The 22,163-nt window shown below is 33.8% G+C and overlaps 1 protein-coding gene across 1 annotated transcript in view; it reads right to left on the reverse strand.

Moving 5' to 3' along the window:
• KLHL1 (kelch like family member 1) overlaps positions 1–22,163 on the reverse strand; it is a 481,913-nt gene that overhangs the window by 78,539 nt on the left and 381,211 nt on the right. Inside the window, exon 7 of the mRNA XM_061133331.1 lies at positions 20,129–20,353. Within this exon, the coding sequence (XP_060989314.1) occupies positions 20,129–20,353 (225 nt within the window). The remainder of the gene's footprint in view (positions 1–20,128; positions 20,354–22,163) is intronic.

Genomic DNA, 22,163 nt, shown 5'->3' on the forward strand with positions numbered 1-22,163 from the left:
TTTAGGTAAAGCCAAAGATAAGTTTTCCTAGAATTAAAGGTCAACAGCTACTGGATAGTTTTCTGTTACCTTGCTAAACCCAAAGCAATATAAGAACAGTATTATGTTTGTTCCCAGTTCTATCTCTGGCACCCAGGAAAGTCCTTGGCAATATATTATTGTGAATAAAATCTTGTCTGAAAATTTCAATCTAATATAATAAAGCAGCACCAAGTTGAACTTAATTTTCTGTAAATAATGTAACAGACTCAATAGCTCATTATTTTCCAAAAATAGTGAGGTGATAGTTTATTACAAAAGTAACAAAAACATTATACTTTCAAATATAACTTTTTCATAAAACTTTTATTTTACTTCACTATAATATAAAGAAAAAACTAATTAAGCACTGAAAAGAATACCAATAATGCAGCATTACTCCTTTTAACATAGATGGAGTCCTAATAATTAGACCATTCAGATTAAAAATAAGAATTAATCATAATGTACTGTTCTTTGTAAAAATATACAAATTTATAGATATATATGGTTGCAAGATGCATCAAAATGTCTAGTTAAAATTTTATCCAATTTTGACATGAGAGTACAAGTACAGAGTTGCACATATATAGTGATTCATTTTCTTAAAATGTAATATATTGTGCTTTTTTGTACAGTACCTTAAACTGCTAATTATTCTGCATTTTTGTCATTATTTAAGAATGTTAAACAGTTCAGTCTGGCAAAATAATGGAAATATTTTTTCCTTATTTTCACCCTTTAACCAAGCATAAAATGTTGTATGAGTTAATTTTTGCATTACTTTCTTTTATCCTAAAGTTTAAAGTACAATGTGAATCTAACTGATTAAAAATATATATACATAGCCTATCTCATTCCATTCAATTGGAACATTAATGCTATAATATTTTCTCACATATTAACTTTTCAGAAACTGCTAGCTTTGAAGAATCACATAACTGAGTACTGATGACTTGTGTTTCATTTTAAAAGTCACCATTAAAGCCACTTCCAAATTCTATTTGAATTTCCACATTTAAAACTACTTTTTAACTGAAACAGCCAGAGAAGAAAACTTGCTAGGGTGGCATTTTTCATCTTTATTGTTTCTTGAACAGAGTTTCATGTCTTGTGAAAAGGTAAGATGCTTTTGGAATGAACTTTTGTCTGTATTTATTCTAGCAATCTAATCTCTAAAGGAAAAAAAAAGAATACAGTGCATTTTTGTTTAATATTTTCCTGGTAGTGCTGAATGATGAGTTCATCTTATGGAGCTAATAAGTCACTACTAATGGCACAACTAGCTCCTTGAACTTAGCATTGCTAATGCACTCAAGCCTCAGTATTTGGTGTCTTAAAACGTTTGAGGTGTTACAGAAACAACACTGAAAGAGGCAGAGTGAGTCCACACTGCTGGTCAATTGCCATAACAAAAGGTACTAGTAAATAAACATCTATCATGATAATAATAGTCACATAAATAATTAGTATCAATGCCAATACCTTCAATTTTATATGGTATAATCTTTGAATTAAAAATAATAATTTATTAAAAAATATTTGGTTTTCTATATGTGTTGAGTGCTTAAGACATCAAACAACAGAAACAAGGATTATGTCCTCTGGGGGTTTACATTCTAGCAATGGTAATTAGAATAAAGACACAAAGAAGATTGATTTGATCTCATCTAAAAATTAAAAAAAAATCATTTCGTTTTCATTAGAGATTTATTTGGAGTAATTTAAATGAAATATATTTTCTGAATGCCTAATTGATTACAGTAAAATATCCCTTTAATAAAATAGGAGATAAGGGCATTTTCTTAGTGTCAGAGCATTAGCTATGATAGTGTTTTTTTAAATAAATATTTGGTCTCACATTAGCTGTTAGTATTTCACAAATCTCTAGACTTGCACAAACAATGGTTTGACTGATTTAAAAAGTTTAGCAATTTAGTCACTTTAACAAGGATCATAAATATGCAAACATGCATAAGTCTTAGTATTTTATTAATGAAGTGTATAGGCTACTATGTTTATACTTGTATATTACATGAAAAAAGAAAACAGTTTTTATAGAATTATAAACTAATATATTCTTGAATGGGCTTCCCTGAATGGCTCAGCAGTAAAGAATTTGTGTCCCAAAGTAGGAGACACAGGTTTGATCCCTGGGTTGGAAAGATCCCTTGCAGATGGAAATGGCAACCCACTCCAGTATCCTTGTCTGGGAAAACTCATGGACAGAGGAGCCTGGCGGGTTACAGTCCATGGGGTCACAAGAGTCACAAACGACTTAGTGACTAAACAACAATAACAATACTCTTGAATATGATATGAATTCATATGTAAAATAACCCTATTAAAGATTTCCATAAAAAGAGAAACACACTAAATTACATATTCACTAAAGCAAAATATGATCTTTGAGTAAACGTTGGCAATACTGCTCATTGAGAAAAGAATTCCAGTGAGGCTGATGAAGCTTAAAGCTTAGCAGTCCTCTCTCACCAGGCTCCTTCTGAGGCCCATGAAATGACTCTAACAATGTGTTCAGGCGACTATTACATTTTTCTTTCTTAAGAAAAGCCTCATTTTTAAGACTCACAAAACCTTGCTCACCCCTGGACTCATCATACTGTGAAAAATAAACTTGATTTACTCTAGAAATAGTAATTTGCAAATAATCAGAATGAAGTAGAAAATCAATGCAAGTAGCAAAGCAGAAAAAAACAAATCCCAAATTCGTGGAGAATTCCAAACTAAACTATTAATAAACTGAATAAACTTTAGCAAGCTACTTAATCTTTCTGGACTTGTTTTCTCAAGTGTCAAACTAGCATTCTGGAGTGTCTTAGCCACTCTGTACATTTAGATATCTATTAATCTACACATTTTTTTTCGTTTTTTTTTTTTGGTTTTGCTTGCTCTAGTGTCCAATTACCACTAGCATATTGAGATGGAAATTATTAAAAGTGAAGAAATTTTCTATTAAATGTGATTTTAGTATGCATTTTAAATTGGAACATGGAAGATTAATGTGATCATTCAGATTGAAGATATCTATGAAAAAAGATAAAATCTATGAAAAAGATAAAATATAAAATAAAATAATCTCCCCAGATAAAGCAAAAGTAATCAATAAATTAGCTATTATAATGAAAATAACAGAAACAAGTGGTAAAGTTTCTGTAGTTGATTTAATACTTTTCCTTTTCTTAATAGCTATATCTGTGTGATTCACCTGAGTGACCAAATTGCACTCATGTTTTCTAAAAATCCCATTTATTTCCTATTCAACCTGAGAAAAAGGTATCAGGTGAATTTATGCCTTTTGTTTTTTTGATATCTGAGCTAAATTCAAATGTACCAAGCCAATGATGCATAAAAAATTACCTCAAAATAAATATTTTGCTATTAAATTTTAAATTCCAATTAAATATTTTTATAAGTGGGATTATGGTGGTCATATTATGTATGCTCCTACATCTCTTATACTGCAGATTAAACATGAAGAAATTTATATTTGCTATATTTTAAAATATATCTTTGAGGCAATCCAACACCAGAAAATTTGTGTTCAAATAAACTTGTGGTTTGCTACTCAAATATTCTATGCTTATTTTTCACATTGGTATTTTTACATATTTTGTTTTGTTGACTGAAATGTATTTTTCTTCTTCAATTTGCCTGATTATTAATATTCTATAGTTAGTTTCAGCATCACTTCTCTTTAGAATCCTTTCTAACCCATCCATTTTGACTTAAAAGAATATGATCATAATACTCTTATTGTATTAATACTTACAACAGTTCATTTAAATTGTCTTTTAACTTTTTTGGTCTCCTTACTCAGATATAAGATCCTTAAGTATAGTATTTCATTCATCTTTTTATTCTAACATGAGCATGTAGTAGTTCAATTTTAATGCTACTTGAATGATGGAATAACTTAACAAATGAACATTCTTACAAACAACTTCTTGGATTTAACTAGACCAGTTCTTCTAGCCTTATCTTTAACTTAATACCCCATCTTATTACTGAAAAATTAAGGTGATTCCAAAGACATGTAAAACAGGGATGGGTATATTTTAGTAAAATTAGATGATAGCAAAACAATCAATGAAAGATAAAATAGAGCTCAATATGAGATGGCTACCAAAAAATGCATGCATGTTTGTTACTTTTAGACTGCAAATTTAATTCTAGACTTTATAACACTTAATTCATAGAGGGAAACATAATTAGCCACATTATCCACAATGTTCTTGGGACAGAAAACTCACCAATTGCTCAAAGAGAGAAACTTAAAACTGTGACTCTTAGATCAAACAAGGACATTTATCAAAGTTTCTCATAATGAATAAGCTTGGTGTTTAGATCCTAGTTTCAAGGGTCAGTGTTCTCACAGCAGTCCCCGATCTTAATGCCACCAGGGACCAGTTTCATGAAAGATAATTTTTCTATGGACTGGTGAGGGGGATCATTTTGGGATGATTCAAGCAGGTTACTTTTACTGTGCAATTTATTTCTAGTATTATTACATAAAAGCTCTACTTTAGATTATCAGGTGTTAGATTTGGAGGTTGGGGATACCTATTCTAGAAAATCTATTAGTCTTTAGCATTTTATCAGAGTATAGTATAGTAAAAGGAATTCTTCATACTCAGTCCACAAAGTTTTTACACCATTGAAAGTTGCTCAATTGTGTCCAACTCTTTGTGACTATACAGTCCATGGAACTCTCCAGTCCAGAATATTGAAGTGGGTAGCCTTACCCTTCTCGAGGGGATCTTTCTAAGCCAGGGATGGAACCCGGGTCTCCCACATTGCAGACGGATTCTTTACCAGCTAGCCACCAGGGAAGCCCAAGAATACTGGAGTGGGTAGCCTATCCCTTCTCCAGTGGCTCTTCCTGACCCAGGAATTGAACCGGAGTCTCCTGCATTGCAAGCAGATTTAAGAGACAGGATATCCACAATTGGCAGGGGAATCATGTTGAGGACCAGTCAATTTGGAATATAAAATTTTACTTCAGAAATGAGTAATAGAATAGGTAAGATACTACATAACAAACCAAACACAGAATCTCTGTGCCTGGATTAATGATTTTTATTTGTAAGAGAGCATTCACAACTAGTATTTATAACTAGTGTGTATAATATCAAAGGTCATTCTTCTCTCTTACTTATCTCTTTATCCTCAGCACTAATTGAATTCTTCGTACTAAAACATCTTCAGTAAAAGTTTATTTGAAAGAAAAGCATAATTCAGTGGAAAGACACAAGAGAATATCTAAGCTTAGAATTCAACAGCTGATAGGACCACAGAAGACTGCATATATAATGAGGATTTCACTAATATTTAGAGTTTATAACACAGTTTATAAGTGCACATTCTGTTGAAAAGGTGTTTGTTGTTATTTCTTATCTCTTCTTTATCTTTCCCTTCCTTCTTTTCCTTCTGTTTTGCTGGCATTACTAATGTTCTACGCATGATATTTCCAAGAGGAACTGCTAAAATAAAAGTGAAAAAAAAAGTCTCAAGTATTATTTAAAGCTGTATACAGATGTCTGTGTCTATATTACATCTGTTGAAGTAATAAGAAAACTGTTCTTATAAATTTCTGTTTACTCAAACATTAAAGTTTCAAATGAAAATGGTAGCTATTTGCTCTAAAAATTTCTTGTTATATCCCATATTGTGCTTAGAAATTTCCCTGTTTTATCAATCAGACATGCATATGTATTTAAAATTGTGGATCTGTGTATATATTTGTGTACATGTATTTGGGTATATAGTATCAAAAGAGTAATATTTTTTTTTTTACATTGTCAACTTACTCCATTATATGTTTATGTATTTTTTTCTTTTCACAATGTCTTTTTAAAAATCTGATATATAAAACTGAGCAGGCAGTTTTGAATTGTATTTACTTGTGAAAATTGCCAAGCTTTTAAAGAAATGCAGACCCCTTAGTTTTGTGACAAATGCTATTTTTTAAGTAAAAGAGACATGAAGAGGACAGATACATACTGATATAATTAAAGTAGCAGAGGCTAAACTGAAGCAAGTGTTCCTTCTAAGACAATGAAAACTGACAGCTTAAAATGAAATTTTCTAGACTAATGGGTCATATCACAAACAAATGCAAGGTTTTATTAGGCTGCTATTTTCTTCAGTCCATTCATTACTTGTTATAAGTATAGCTTCTAAAAGTCAGGGAAAACATTGATAATAGATGTCACTTTGGGTTCTCTTTCTTCATACTTATATTCAAGAATTTTATTAAGTTACATTCATGACATTGTTTTGAAAATTGTTTCTTGATATTTTAATTTTAACTTTACATTTCCCCTGGCTAGTTTATGAAACCTCATTTGTTTTATTCTTCTGGCAGGTGAGCTTTTCTGGATGCATATACACAGATTCCCCATGCTTTCACCCCAGTTCGCCCTCAGTTGTAAATGAAGCATCCTCAGATGGCTTTAGCAATTTTCCTTTGGCCAAGTATAACAGGCCGGAAGTGGAACCAGGCTTCTTAGCAACAGGGAGGAAAATCCAGTGCCATATTAGGACTCACCAAGTGTCTGCAGGTGGAAAAACCCTGTGTTTGTTCTTGGCAAAGAGATCATCTAATGACATGTTTCTCCCATTAGATCAAGAACTCTGAAAGTACTACTGTTTATCCTCTATCTTCCCTGATATTGATAGGAGATGTTTGAATCCTAACATTAGAAGATTGTTTTTTCTTAAGATGTTTCTTTCTTTATTCAATCTTAAGTTTGTGAGAGATTTTGAGATTCATATCCTTGCTGAAATCAGCAGAAACAAAATGTCTGAAGATGTCTTTTTTTTTCCTCCTTTCATAGTATGAGGAGTAGTTTGGTGTGACATAAATTAGTTGAAAACCTTTATGCATCAGAAGTTTGAAGAATGTTTTCATTATCTGTGGACAATAGCATTGCTATTAAAAAGCCTGACAACAATCTGGTCATCCTTTTTCTGTGGATTTTGGTATTGTATTGCAGTTATTTCGTTGTTATTCATACATGGCTATTGTTCTCATTTGCTTAAGTGTGTTTTTCCCTCTTCAGGAGATATGTAATTATTTCTTTATCTTTGATATTCTGCAATTTGATACAGATAAAGTGAATTTGCTCTTTTTTCACTCATTTTTCTGATTTTCCTCTGGACTACTCATTTTAGAGGTATGAAAAAATAAGTAAATGAAAACTTCAATAAAATAGAATTGAGAGAACAGCAGGGGGCGCTCTCACACTTGGTAACAACAGAGGAACCCAACAGGAAGACAGTCTCTCTCCTGGCAAGGATTCAGCCAATGAAAATTCAATTATTGGTTTGATAAAAGAGAAAGCTCTGGTATGGACCAAGTATCAGCTCAGGCCTACTAGAAACTCTAAAATTTACAATCTTAATAGCAGTACATGCATTAAACAACATGTTTAATGTTGTTTAATGTTGACAAAATAAGTGTTCGTGAATCAATATTGGTGGGAAAAATTTTAAAAGGTTACAAAATGTGCCTACCTTACTTGCTTCATCTGTGTAACATACAATCTGGGGAAGCCTGTATGTACTGCTCCCAAACTTTTAACTTTCCAATGGACCATTTGAGTTCTGGCAAATGAATTTCATACAACTTCCTTGGTCTTATGGATATAAATATATTTTAGTTGTAGTTTGCATGTGTTCACACTAGACTGAAACCTTCCCTTGCTTACAGACTATTTCCTTCTTCTACTGCTTAAATCTTTTTTGAAAATATTATCCCTACCTGGGGGAATGCCTCTAAAACTTCGTAAAGAGAGAGGAAACCATTTTCCTGGCTAAGTACTTCTATAATTCTGCCCTTTTTGGCTTCTTTTGCAACAATTTCACTGTGCTTACCACCCTCAATCCTCTGATTAAGTCCAAAGCATTAACAACATTATGAAGATTCAACTGGCAAGATTTGTAGAGACCCTCCAAACACCTTGACCAAGAGCATTGCTGTTGGTCCTTCTAAACTTCAGATTCACCCCTTTGGGAATTTATAAACTCTCACCCTGTGAGATAACCACAGGAAGTTTAATATACATGCCTTCTTTTCTTTTGACCCACAACTGAAAAAAGATACTCACTTATTGCAAAAGCATAAATGCTTCTGTGAAAAATAATCATGTTCTGGTAAAGAAATCTTTTCACAGTGTGCTCAAGATGAAGACATTAAGCATTATATCTTGCAACGTGGAGATTTTGTCAGTTGGAAAATACCAAACTTTCTTCATACTCTCTGGGTACTGCTAACTAACCCTTGTGCCAGCAAACTTCAAGAAAAAGGTTCTTTGATTCATGTGATACACCTAAAGAAAGCACTGAATCCTGACTGGAACTGCACATTATCTGGTACCCTGAAAGTAAACATTTTCTACAATTGAAGCAGAGGACATCTGAGGAGACAATTTCCTCAAGCTATCAAGGCAAGGCCTATCATAAATGTGTCTCCCAAACTTATGATGATGATGGGTAATGCTTCAGATGAACTCCAATCATGATGATCTTGTTAATATATGGACTTTAGACAGAAAGTGACTCCAACCCTTCTTTGTTACTCGAATGTGATCATAATAGGTTTCCAATCTGTGCACTTTCCTTCTGATATAAGACAGTACACCTTGGAAAGTTCCTTTCTGATATTAGGGACAAAAAGTCTCTGAAACTAGATGTGACTCTTGATCAACACTGAGTTTTTTTTTTTTTTTTAAAGTTTTTGATTAAAAGGGAAAATGTAAAAAAAAAAAAATGATAAACAGGAATTTCAGTTAACTAGAATTGGGACACCAGAAAGGGGAGTTCTCAGATTCTGAGACAGTAGCAGAAGGACTCCTCTTCTTTCCTGGCAAAGATCCAGAAAACAAAATGTCACAGACTCTTTACTATAATCCTCCCAACTTCCTTTTCCCCTCCATAAAAGTGTTCTTCTTCATTTGTTGTGTGGGAACTTGCACATAGCTCACCATAGCAATTCTTTTTTGGCCCCAGTAAACCCATCTCTGTTAGAGAAATATATGGCTATTTACTTCAGGTCAGCAGAGGCCATATGTTATACTTCAGAGAAATTCTTTCAGATTTTTTTTTTTTCTCTCACTTTCTCAATACTCTTTTTCTAAAATTACCATGGATAACAATATCATGCTTTCTGATTATTTGTCTCATATGTTTTGCCATAATTTTAATTTATTGCCTCTGATTTTTAGAGATGACAGTGATACTGATTTTATTTTTTTTCAAAATTCTATTTAATATTTCATTTCAACAAACATCTTAAACTTGAAATTTTTTTTATACTTTTCCCTCTTTTTATATAACTGATTATTTCAAGACTGAATATCTTTGGTGACTAGCAAAGAATACCAAATACATTTGTGTTCTTTTTACTTTTGGTATTTTAATTTTTTTTTAATTAAAACTGAACCATGTCTGTGTTTGCAGAGAAGTTGCATTATGTATAGTTTTTCTTTCTCTTTTAAACCTTGAAATATTTCAGGAATTCTTGATAGTTTATGAATCTATAATATTAGGTAATAAGTTCCTAGAGTCTATATACATAGAAGGTTTTCCTGCTAGGAAGGCTAAATGGGAGACCAGCCTATAAAACAGGTAATCCTTAAATGGCAGAATATAGAGACCTTTTTTTTGTCCTGATTTATTAGTTCAAATTGTATCATTTTAGTATATCTAAATCATTGATACGAAAATAACAAACATACCACTATCAGCATTTTCCCCTTTTTCACTCAGTGAAATTGAGAAATGTATATAAATTAACACAGAACTTTATCTATCTATCTAGTCAATTTCTTTACCTACTCATATACTTATTCATTTGTCTATATCTAAATCTGAAATACTTGGTTGAATCATTCCTCAAACTCATTCTATAGAAATTTTCACAATCAAACATGCTAACAGTTTCAGACACTCAGATATTAAACTGATATTTTTGTGTGCATGTCTTTTAATTTGTGTACATAAAATGAGAGAATGAGCCTTAATTAAAAAGTAAAAATTTAAAAAATATATAAACATAGCATGAGCATAGTATTAGGTGTTAATTCTAGAAGGTATCATAGGTATTCACAGAACTCTTCAACTTCATCTTCTTCAGCATTAGTGGTTGGGGCATAGACTTAGATTACTGTGATGCTGAATGGTTTGCCTTGGAAATGAAACAAGATCATTCTGTCATTTCTGAGTTTGTGCCCAAATACTGCATCTTGGACTCTTCTGATTATGAGAGCTACTCCATTTCTTCTAAGGAATTCTTGCCCACCATAGTAGACATAATGGTCATCTGAATTAAAAACGCCCATTCCAGGCTATTTTAGGTCACTGATTCCTAAAACGTCGATGTTCACTCTTGCCATCTCCTGCTTGACCGTGCCCAATTTACCTTGATTCATGGACCTAACATTCCAGGTTCCTACGCAATATTGTTCTTTGCAGCACTGGACTACTTGCACCACCAGACACATCCACAACTGAACATGTTTCCACTTTAGCCCGGCCACTTCATTCTTTCCGGAGCTGTTTCTGTGCCCTTCCTTAGTAGCATTCTGGACAGCTACTGACCTAAGGGATTCACCTTCCAGTGTCATATCTTTTTTCCTCGTCTTTATGTTCATGGGGTTCTTGAGTCAAGCATACTGAGGTGGCTTGCCACTCTCTTCTCCAGTGGGCCATGTTTTGTCATGCCCTGACTACCAGGGACATGTCCTTCAGTCACTGTTTGTAACTGGACAGACATGCCCTGAGCCCTGGTTGTCCAAACGCTGGTCCTTCTTTAGCCTTTGGGCATGTAAACCTTCACTTACCACTGGGTGTCAGTCAATGTGCCACGTGGGGGCTGGCCAAAGGACCTGTTGGATTTTCTGGGAAGGGGGTATGGGGAAGGCTGCAGCTGAGGTTGGAGGATGATCATGAGCTGAGGGCTCCTTGGCCTCACTGTTGCTGCTGGCTACCCTGGGAACTTTCTGCCACCCACATGGCTCACCACTGGCCAATAACTGGCCACCATCTTTCCTCTCCTCTGGTTGCTCAGAGTTATTGTCCAGGTCTGGCAAGCCCACCTGCCGCAAGGTGGTGAGAAGTGCTTCATAGCCTCCTGCCCCACCATATTAGGAACTCAGGGCTCTGGTCACTACCCTGCTCACACCATGAACTCCACCAAACACCAAAAAAGATGTCTTTTTTTTTCCAGAGGAGACTGGAATGCAGAAGTAAGAAGTCAAGAGATACCTAGTGTATTTGGCCTTGGAGTACAAAATGAAACAGGGCAAAGGCTAACATAGTTTTGCCAAGGGAACATACTGGCCATAGCAAATACCCTCTTCTTCAATGCAAAAAATGACTGTGACTCAGATCATGAACCCCTTATTGCAAAATTCAGACTTAAATTGAAGAAAGTAGGGAAAACCACTAGGACATTGAGGTATGACCTAAATCACATCCCCATGATTATACAGTGGAGGTGATGAACAGATTCAAGAGAGTATATTGGAGTGACTGAGTGACTGAAGAACTATGGATGGAGGTTCATAATATTGCATGGTGAACAGAACCATATCCCAAGAAAAAGAAATGCAAAAAGGCAAAATGGTTGTCTAAGGAGCCCTTACAAATAGCTGAGAAAAGAAGAGATGTGAAAGGCAAAAGAGAAAGGGAAAGATATTCCCATCTGAATGCAGAGTTCTAGAGAATAGGAGGCAAGATAAGAATGCCTTCCTAAGTTAACAATGCAAAGAAATAGAAGAAAGCAATAAAATGACTACACATCACTTCAAGAAAAGTGGCGTTACCAAGGGAATATTTCATGCAAAGATGGGACAATAAAGGACAGAAATGATATGGACCTAACAGAAGCAAAAGATATTAAGAAGAGGAAGCAAGAATGCATGGAAGAACTGTACATAAAAAGATCTTAGTGATCCAGATAACCAGGATAGTGTGGTCACTCATCTAGAGCTAGACCCCTGAGTGTGAAGTCAAGTGGGCCCTAGGAAGCATTACTATGAACAAAGATAGTAAATGTAATGGAATTCCAGGTGAGCTATTTCAAATCCTGAAGGATGATGCTGTTAAAGTGCTGCACTCAATATGCCAACAAATTTGGAAAACCCAGCAGTGGGCACAGGAATGGGAAAGGTCAGTTTTCATTCCAATCCCAAAGAAAAGCGAGGCCAAAGAATGTTCAAACTGCCTTACAATTGCACTCATTTCACATGCTAGCAATATTATGCTCAAAATCCTTCAAGTGAGGGATCAGTAGCACATGAGCCAAGGATTTCCAGATGTACAAGCTGGATTTTAAAAAAGGTAGAGAAATGAGATCAAATTGCCAACATCCTCTGCATGATAGAAAATAAGATAATTAAAAAGAAAAATAAATCTACTTCTCCTTCATTGACTACGCTAAAGCCTTTACTGTGTGGATCACAACAAACAGTGGAAAATTCTTCAAGAGACGGGAATACCAGACCGCCTGACCTGCCTCCTGAGAAACCTGTATGCGGGTCAAGAAGCAATAGTTAGAACCAGACATGAAATAATGGACTGGTTCAAAATTGGGAACGGAGTAGGTCAAGGCTGCTTATTTAACTTATATGCATCATGCAATATGTTGGTCTGGATGACTCACAAGCTGGAATCAAGATTATCAGGAGAAATATTAACAATCTCAGATTATGTAGATGATGTCACTTTAATGGCAGAAAATGAAGAGGAACTAAAGAGCCTCCTGATGAAGGTGAAAGAGGAGGCTAAAAAATCTGGCTTAAAACTCAACATTCAAAAAACAAAGATCATGGCATCCAGTCTCATCACTTCAAGGCAAATAGATGGGAAAAAAGTGGAAATAGTGGCAGATTTTATTTTCTTGGGTACCAAAATCACTGTGGGTGGTGACTGTAGTCATGAAATTAAAAGACATTTGCCCCTTGAAAGAAAAGCTATGACAAACCTAGACAGCATATTAAAAAAGCAAAGACATCACTTTGCCTACAAAAGTGATACTTGTAGTTAAAGCTATGGTTTTCCCAGTACAAATGTATAGATGTGAGAGTTGGACCATAAAGAAAGTTGAGTACTGAAATTGATACTTTGAAACTGGTGTGGCAAAGACTCTTCAGAGTCCCTTGGACAGAAAGAAAATAAAACCAGTCAATCTAAAAGGAAATCAACCCTGAATATTCATTGGAAGGACTGACATTGAGGTTGAAACTCAAATAATTTGGCCACCTGATGTGAAGAACTGATTCATTGGAAAGGACCCTGATGCTGGGGAAGATTGAAGGCAGGAGGAGAAGGGGGTAACAGAATATGACATGATTGGATGTCATCACTTACTCAATGAACATGAGTTGAGCAAGCTTTGGGAGATATTTGAAAGGCAGGGAAGCTTGGCATGCTGCAATTCATAGGATTGTTCAGAGTCAGACACAACTTAGCAATTGAAAAACAAAAATATTTATTATTATTATTAACTTATTGGCAACAGCATGTTATATTAGAAAAAAAAATATGACTTTGGAGCTAAAAAGATAACAAGTACAAATCTTCCTTACAAAATGGCTGACATAGGGAAAGCTAGTTGACCACTTTGTCCATGATTTTTTAAACAATAAAACTGCAAAAATGTTTAAATTATAAGGTGGTTGTGGTTTGCAAGGAGACCCAGCCAGTCCATCCTAAAGGAAATCAGTCCTGAAGAGTCATTGGAAGGACTGATGCTGAAGCTGAAACTCCAATAAGTTGGCCACCTGATGAGAAGAACTTACTCATTTGAAAAGACGCTGACGCTGGAAAAGATTGAAGGCAGGAGGACAAGGGGACAACAGAGGATGAGAAGGTTGGATGGCATCAGCGACTCAATCGACATGAGTGAGTAAACTCCGGGAGTTGGTGATGGACAGGGAGGCCTGGCCTGCTGTAGTCCACGGGGTCGCAAAGAGTTGGACATGATTGAGCGACTGAACTGAACTGAACTGTGAGTATTTAATCAGTTAGTAAATGTCGAGTACAGATTGAACATTTTTTTCACATTACCTCTGAATGGGAATATCCTTCTTATTTTAAGAATGTTCACACATATGATCGGCCATTTGAAGCAGCGTTGTCTACTATGATAGATGACGACAGCTTGAGTTATTTCTTATTCCTGACTAAAAAGCTAAGGTCAGTGACTCAGAGCTATCTCACAGATCTCTAGAGTAGAAGCAATGATGTCAGTTGGGGCACCCAGTACCTTTCCTGGAAGCATTTTTGCCCTTACCAGACTTTCCAGGGCACGCCTTTTTCACTTGAATTAACAAGCCTGTCTTAATTTCAGCCATGTTTCAGGATGTCTAATCAATTTTACAAGCTAAACATTATGTTTATTTGTTCTTCAGTTGTTGTTTTGTTTGTTTGTTTGTGTACAGCCTGAAGTTTCATACGTTGTTTGTCTGTTATGCACGTGTCCTTTTAGCTCAAGGGAGGCTAACTTCACCATCTATGGGGAAGAGTCATTGTTCACCAACATAGTTGACAAAAGGCCAACATCAGTGTTTTTCTCTTTGCTTTTAAAATGTTTTCCTGTGCTGATGGCTAGACCATATAAGTCATTTGTAAAGTTTTAGTAGCCATCATGTTTTCAAAAGACTCCTTTTCTTATGGATGAGCCAGTTTTTGTTTATTGTACCCATATAAAAACCATCTCTATTGTTGACATCTGCAGCAATGACAAAATAAAAGATAATGGCAATACTGACAAAATGTTTCAAAATCAGAACTCTGAAAGAGAAATAAAAATATTAAATATTTGAAGAGATTTATTCAAGAAAAAATAAAAACAGCTTAATCTACATAAGATCAATGAGCTCTATGGTTTTATCCCAAGAACTTTCTCCCTAACTGTGCAGTAATCTTGAAAACCAACAACCTCACGATCAAGGTAGTGATGAAATCTAACAGCATATTAGCCAATGCAGGGCTCTGGACAGATTTTGGAGACTCCTCAGAAGCTCCTTCTTAGGAAATTGCTATTATTCTGATGAGTCTGGTAGATTTCTGAAAACCCACACTTGCAAGGGTTTCTTCTTTCACCTGATTAAGGCTTCTTCTTACTGAGAATGCTCCAGGATGTGTGTCAAGAAGAAAAAAAAGAAAAAATCAGTGGCAATTACTTAATGTCAATGCAGCCTGAGGTGGTGAAAACAGTTAAAGCAAACAAGAAGCTGAAAAACAAAACAAAACAAAACAAAAAACTTAACAGAAGAACTGCGGAAAGGATGTCTATGGAGAAATTTGAAAAGACTGACATAGTCCTGGTACTCTTAAAGGTCATGTGCACATGCACAGGTAAAATGTGAAGGTAATAAGTTTTCATCTCTATCTGCCCTTGAGGATTTGTATAAGCAGGGATGATAGATAAGTCATGAAGAGTCTAGCTCCTGCTAAAAATCTACTTATGATGTTTTAAACCTGATCATAAGCTATTACAAAGGCTTTACTTGGCAGGTCTCGTAGGGGAAAGCTATTATCCCTAAACCAATCTTGGTGCAAAACCAAAGTACTGCAAACTTTCAAGAAAGTTGCAGTGAAGGACTCAGACTATCTAGCTGATCATGCTATTTACATATTTGCATTTCTCTCCCAGGCACCTTTCTTTCTAAGATATCCATGTCTAAGTCTTGGCAAGAGGTCTTCTTCAGGCACTGCCAAGACCTTTATGAGGAAAGGAGAAAGAAAACTTGACTTTGCTTAGGGGCTCAGTGTGCATGTTGGGGCAATCCTTCAACACTTCAGTGGTCAGTTTACAACTCTGCCTTACCAGGAGCTCAGCTGAGCTTGGAGATAGCTGGGTTCAAGAACCTACAAGTAGGATGAACTCAAAACTAGGCGCACATAGGCATATCACAAACTGATAAAAGTCAAAGTGAGAATCTTACAAGTAGCAAAAGAGTAGCAACTTATCAGGCACAAGGGATTCTCAAAAAGATTAACATCTCATTTCTCATCAAGAAGACCAGAAGGCATGGTATGGCATATTCAAAGTCTAACATAAAAAGACTGTTAAGAATGTTATGTCCTTTAAAAATAAAGGAGAAATGATCATATATCAAGATTTTAAAAAATAAATAAATAAAACATAAAGGGAATTTGTTGCTAGTAGATCTTTCCTGAAAGGGGTCCTTTGGGTCAGGCTGTAGACATTTCTAGATAGGAACATAAATTCACAAGAAGAGTAAAGAGCTCTATGAAGGTAATAGCTGTATTTTTAATAATTTATAACACTTTATTTTCTCCTGTCATTATAAAGACATCTGCATAAAGTAATAATTTAAAAACTGTATTGAGATGGATGTATAAATATGCAATTTGTATGACAACAACAAATATGTGGCTATTGAACATAGTCCTGCAAAAGTCAGGGGGCTGACATTATCCAATTTCAAATCTTATTACAAAGCTACAGTAATCAAGGCAGTGTGGTATTGGTGTAAGTATGGGCAAGGATATTAATAAAGTAGAACTGAGTGTCTATAAATAAATCTTCATATTTATGGCCAATACATTTTTGATGATGCACCAAGATAACTCAATGGAAAAGAAAGTTGTTTTTTTTTTTAACAAAGAACAGTGAAACAACATGCAAAATGATGTTGAACTATCAGTTCACATCATATTAATAAATAGATTATGTTTTTAAATTTAAGACCTAAAAGTATAAAATTTCTAAAGCATTAGCATAAATTTTATGACCATTGATTAGACAATATTTTTCTCTTATACTCCAACAAAAGTAGAAGCAACAAAAGAAAAGAAAATAAACTTAACTTTAGTAAGTCAATAGTCTTTGTGCTTCAAAGGATCCTATCAAAAAGTTAAATTAGAACCCACAGAATGAGATGAAATATTTGCAATGTTATATCTGATAGAACACTCATATATAGAATATAAAGTGAATAATAAAAGAAAAAATAGCCTGAACAAAAGTTATATACATTTATCCAGAGAAGGTACAAATGGTCAATAAGCACATGAAATATTTCTCAAAATTATTCATTAGAGAAATTTCTATAAAATCATGAGATACATTGTGATCATTATAATAGGAAAAGAATAAACAGTACCAAGTGTTGTCAAGGATGTGGAAAAATTGGCACCCTTATATTTTGCTGAGGAGATGGAAAATGGAACAGCCATTCTCGAAAATAGCTTGGCAGTTCTTCCAAAATTTAGTGGAGCTATGATGTAATTCAACAACTTTTCTAATATGTACATATCCAACAGAATTTAACATATATATTCATACAAAAATACATACATGGATGTTCATTGTAGTTTTATTCATAATAATCAAAAAGTGGAAACAACTCAGAAAACCACAAACTATGTGATTCTATTTAAATGAATTATCTTGAGGTGGCAATTTCATTGGGACAGAGAATAGTTTAATTTTTTCTAAGGGGGCCAGGCAGATGGGACAATGGTGAGTGACTGCTATTGATTACAGGGTTTCTTTTTAGAATGATAAAAATATTTTGAAGTTTGATAGTGGTGATGACTACATAACTCTGTGAATAGACTCAAAAGTACTCAATTCTACACTTTAACACTTAATTTTATCTCAGTTGAAAACTAAACAAAAACAAACCCTATCATTATTTAACATACAACACAAAGCATGGCATATAGGAAATCCATAATCAACAATAGCTATTTAACTATTTTATCAATTTTTCCTAAAACTACTTACTTGCAAACAGTGTATTGTAAGAATAACTTATTCAATTTTATATAAAATAAATGTTGTGGGAAAGAAGACATGATTTATAGAACTATGTGTTTCACAGACATAATGCTAAAATAAAAACTCAGCCTGTTGAGGCAATTGTGGTCTTAAATAGTTTCATTCCCTAGAGAGATGCATTACTCCCTGATATCACAGACTTAACATGAATACAGTTTTGCTATTTTATCCAGCAGAAGAATCAATCTTCATTTACTGATAGCTATGAAATATTTTTGACCACACCTTCAACTTAACAACCAAAGAACTCATGTGGCTTTCTAATATAATCATGTAAGGATTTTTTTCAAACAAATTTAAGTGGGAGAAAGCTATATAGGTCAACTATTTTGAGTTTTTATTTTATATTAAAATTTTACTTTAGCTTCTTGCCACTTGGAGTATAATATGGGATACATGGGCAATATTGTAATCACACTGAATATCACAAAGCAAGACATTTACTAACTATGGCAAATAAAATAAAAATCAGAAAACTGATAAAATTGGAGGTAAATCAGAAGAACAAAAAGGTAAGTGGTTTTAGTTCAGAGCTATTTTTATAGTTTGTCTTAGATGATGGCAGATATGAATTAGAATGTAGAGCTGAAGACCTTAAACTACCATTAATTTTTGTTTTTTAAATTCTCTATGATTTTGCTTTCCTAGGAAAGTCTGGATCAGTAAATTTGCAATTAGACCTCAATATCTTTCTAATGTATATTAGATGTACTAATACACTAAATGTATTTAGTCAACTATCTGATATATTTCAGGTCTTCAAAAAACTAACTAGGACTTCTTACAATCCACAGGATGAGAAACACAAATTCAGGATCTATATTATATTACTCTTTTTTCAAATATTTGTTGAGGACTTTATAATTTATAAGTGATTTCACATTCATTATCATCATCCAATTTCAATCTCATTCATAACCTTGAATTGGTGGCAAATGAAGAAATGAAGGCTCATAGTTTAACTGCTGGCCCCAAATCAAGCCAATATCCAATGACAGACTGAAAACTCACACCCAGAACTTCTGAATCCAAATACAGTTCACCCCATCTCCAGGTTACTCCCTAGTGGAGATCAGTTGAATCCTACTATATTGACTTCTGGTGCCTATTGATGAGTCACTCTTTTCCTAAATCTGTTCTGCCCTCTCCCCATGAACTTTTCAAGATGGAATCAATTAAATACAAAGATATAACTAGATTTGACTATCTACTAATGCTACAGAAAACCACCTTAGCTGCTTTCTGAATTCACATTAACTGTTTCTTCTTCCACACTGTATTACTCTGGTCTTTCCATGATAGTTCTGCATTTTCTCTTCATAGTAGATGAATATTACATGCTGTATGAGTATCATACTTTGAAAACTGGAATAATTGAGGTCTACTCATCTAGATACATCTTTTTACAAGTCCTTGCTTTTATTTATTTAAGAAAAAGAGGTACAATTGATACAGCACATTAGTTTCCTGTACAAATAATGATTCAATATTTGTATATTTTGCAGAATGATCACCACAGTAGTTCAGTTAACATCCATCTTGACATATGGTTGCAATTTTTTCCCATGTGATGAGAACTTTCAAGATCCATTCTCCTACTACTTTTAAATATGCAATATAGTATTATTAATTATAGTCACCATGCTGTACATTATATCCCCATGACTTACTCACTTTACAACTGGAAACTTCTAGTGTTGAGTTCCTTCACCCATTTCACCCACTCTCAAAACCCTGCTTCAGGCAACAACCAATCTTTTCTCTATATCCAGGATTTATTTTTTTTTTCAGATTCCACAGGTAAGTGAGGTCATATGGTTATCTTTCTCTGTCTGACTTATTTCACTAGGCATAATTCCCTCAAAGCCCATCCATGTTGTTGCAAATGGCAAGATTTCTTTATTCTTAATGGCTGAACAATATTTCATCATGTATATATATCACATTTTCTTTTTCCATTCATCCATTGATGGAAACCAAGGAAATTTCATCTCGGCATATTTAACATCACTCTTTTAACAGTTTAATGTACATTGGTCACCACAGGAAAATGTCAAGAATCTATCTATATGTTCGTATATATATTCATATATATATATACCAACACATATATACATCAACATATATATATATGTATAGATATATGTTCCAAATTAGTTCACAGCTTACCTTGTTAATGATAATTGATCTAAGTAATACTATATTTGAGCACACATTCTAACTTTCAATAAAATACTTTCCAAAAATGATATCAATAAAGAAGAATCTTACCTAGACCATGTCTATGTGTTGACATTGGTGGTAAAACAGTCCAAGTCTTGGTTTTGGGGTTGTAACATTCAACAGTGTTCAATGTCTTCAAGCCATCTCGACCTCCAATTACAAAGAGTTTGTCATCAATAACAGCCACACCAAACTGCAATCTCCTGCCATTCATCATCCCTGCCTGGATCCACAAATTTGTTCTGAGGTCATATTTCTCTATGGTTGTAGCTCCTGAGAAAACATAAATCAAAGAGTCACTGTTTACTATGAATCCAAAAAAGAATCTTCCCAAGACACTGCACAAATTAGGATATGAAAACATTCTTGTCACATTCACTTTTCTTGAAGAAAAAGATGGCAAGAAAACAAAGGGAGTGGTAATTTAAGTACCTTATTTTCTCTTCTTGGCAGAGAAGATGTTAATGATTAAAGTAGACACAAATGTTCAGCTTATTTGAATTACATAATGATCTCATGCTAAACTATTGACTCAATGGAATCATTATTTAGCATGACAGTTCTGTGAATTTTATAGCTTCCCTTTATCATTGTTTGCTATAAAAATGTAACATAAGCCTAGCATAAAAAGAAATATATTAAAGTCCTTTTAAATAACTAAGTTACACATGCTATCTGTATAATTTCTGAGAGTGAAGAGAAGTTAATTTAACAAATTCTTTACCAAATTGCTTTAAAATTTATCTTATGTCTTAAATAACAAAGGTTTTAAAAGTCAACTTTAAGATATGCAAACAAATGTTAGCTGTGTGTTTTTTTTTTAAACCTTATTTAAAAAAAAAAAAAAATGCATCCAGGGAATAACAATAGAATTTAGAGACATAAAGTGATCTCCTATCCTTATCAACTATTTATAATCTAAACAAAATAGCTTATATTTCCTAAAAGCTTTTTATGTATAAGTTTGAGAAATGCAGTGAATCTGATTAGTAAAATTGAAATTGAAAGAAGAAGCTAATCACTGATGACATATGTTTTAAGGGATCCAGTTAAACATTTCACATTAAAAATATCTACCTTGAACTAATTCACAAATGTTTATATGATAAATTATAAGCCAGTAAACACTGATCTTGCTTCAGTGTTTCACCATAATGTTTAGACTCACATTCATCAATGTTGCATCTTTAATGATTAAATATCCCTACATTTACAAGTCAACATTTTGTGTACTTTTATTTATGCACTAAAAATTGTTTCGCTTGTAATTTATTACAAGTTTGCAAACTAGGGAAGACATTCTTCAGAGGTCTCATAGAACCTAACAAGCAATGAACTAAACAAACATAAACAATTTGGCAGGAAAAGTTCTGCTAATTGAAGTAAAAATGGTGTAATTTATGCTCAATTTTTATTCAAAAGTGATAGAGCAGTAATAATATAAACACTGAGTTAGATTGAATTAAATCTGGCTTTCTGATGTTATTAAATACATGAGCTAATTTTCATACAGCTAAATATGAAGTATTATAGTACTATTAACATTGTTAGAGTAAAAATGAACTTTAATATTCATAAAAGTCATTTGATACAGTTTGTTAACATAAAATATTATTTAAATAAATCTGCTTATTTTATGCTTAAATGTATTTATTATGAAAGTGAAAGTCTCTCAGTTGTGTCCAACTCTTTGTGACCCCATGGACTATACAGTCCATGGAATTCTCCAGGCCAGAATACTGGAGTGGGTAGCCTTTCCCTCCTCCAGGAGATCTTCCCAACCCAGGGATTGAGCCCAGATCTCCTGCATCATAGGTGGATTTTTTTTATGTTTTATATTAAAAGTTTTATTCAAATACATAAAAATTGAAATTCCAAGGTGAACTAAAGTTTTAAACAATTTCAAGGTCATCTGAATTCTCAAAGCTTAATAGCATTGGAATGCCATGAATGTCTCAAAACTGTGTTGTATGTTATATGCAAATGCCTCTCTCTTATGACTAACTCTTGACAAATCATGACAGAAGAAACAGTGTAACCTAATCATAATTAATCCATTGCCAAGAAACCCTTATTTTGCAGA

The sequence above is a fragment of the Dama dama genome, chromosome 30 (assembly GCF_033118175.1).
Source record: "Dama dama isolate Ldn47 chromosome 30, ASM3311817v1, whole genome shotgun sequence".
NCBI classification, from domain to species: Eukaryota; Metazoa; Chordata; class Mammalia; order Artiodactyla; family Cervidae; genus Dama; species Dama dama.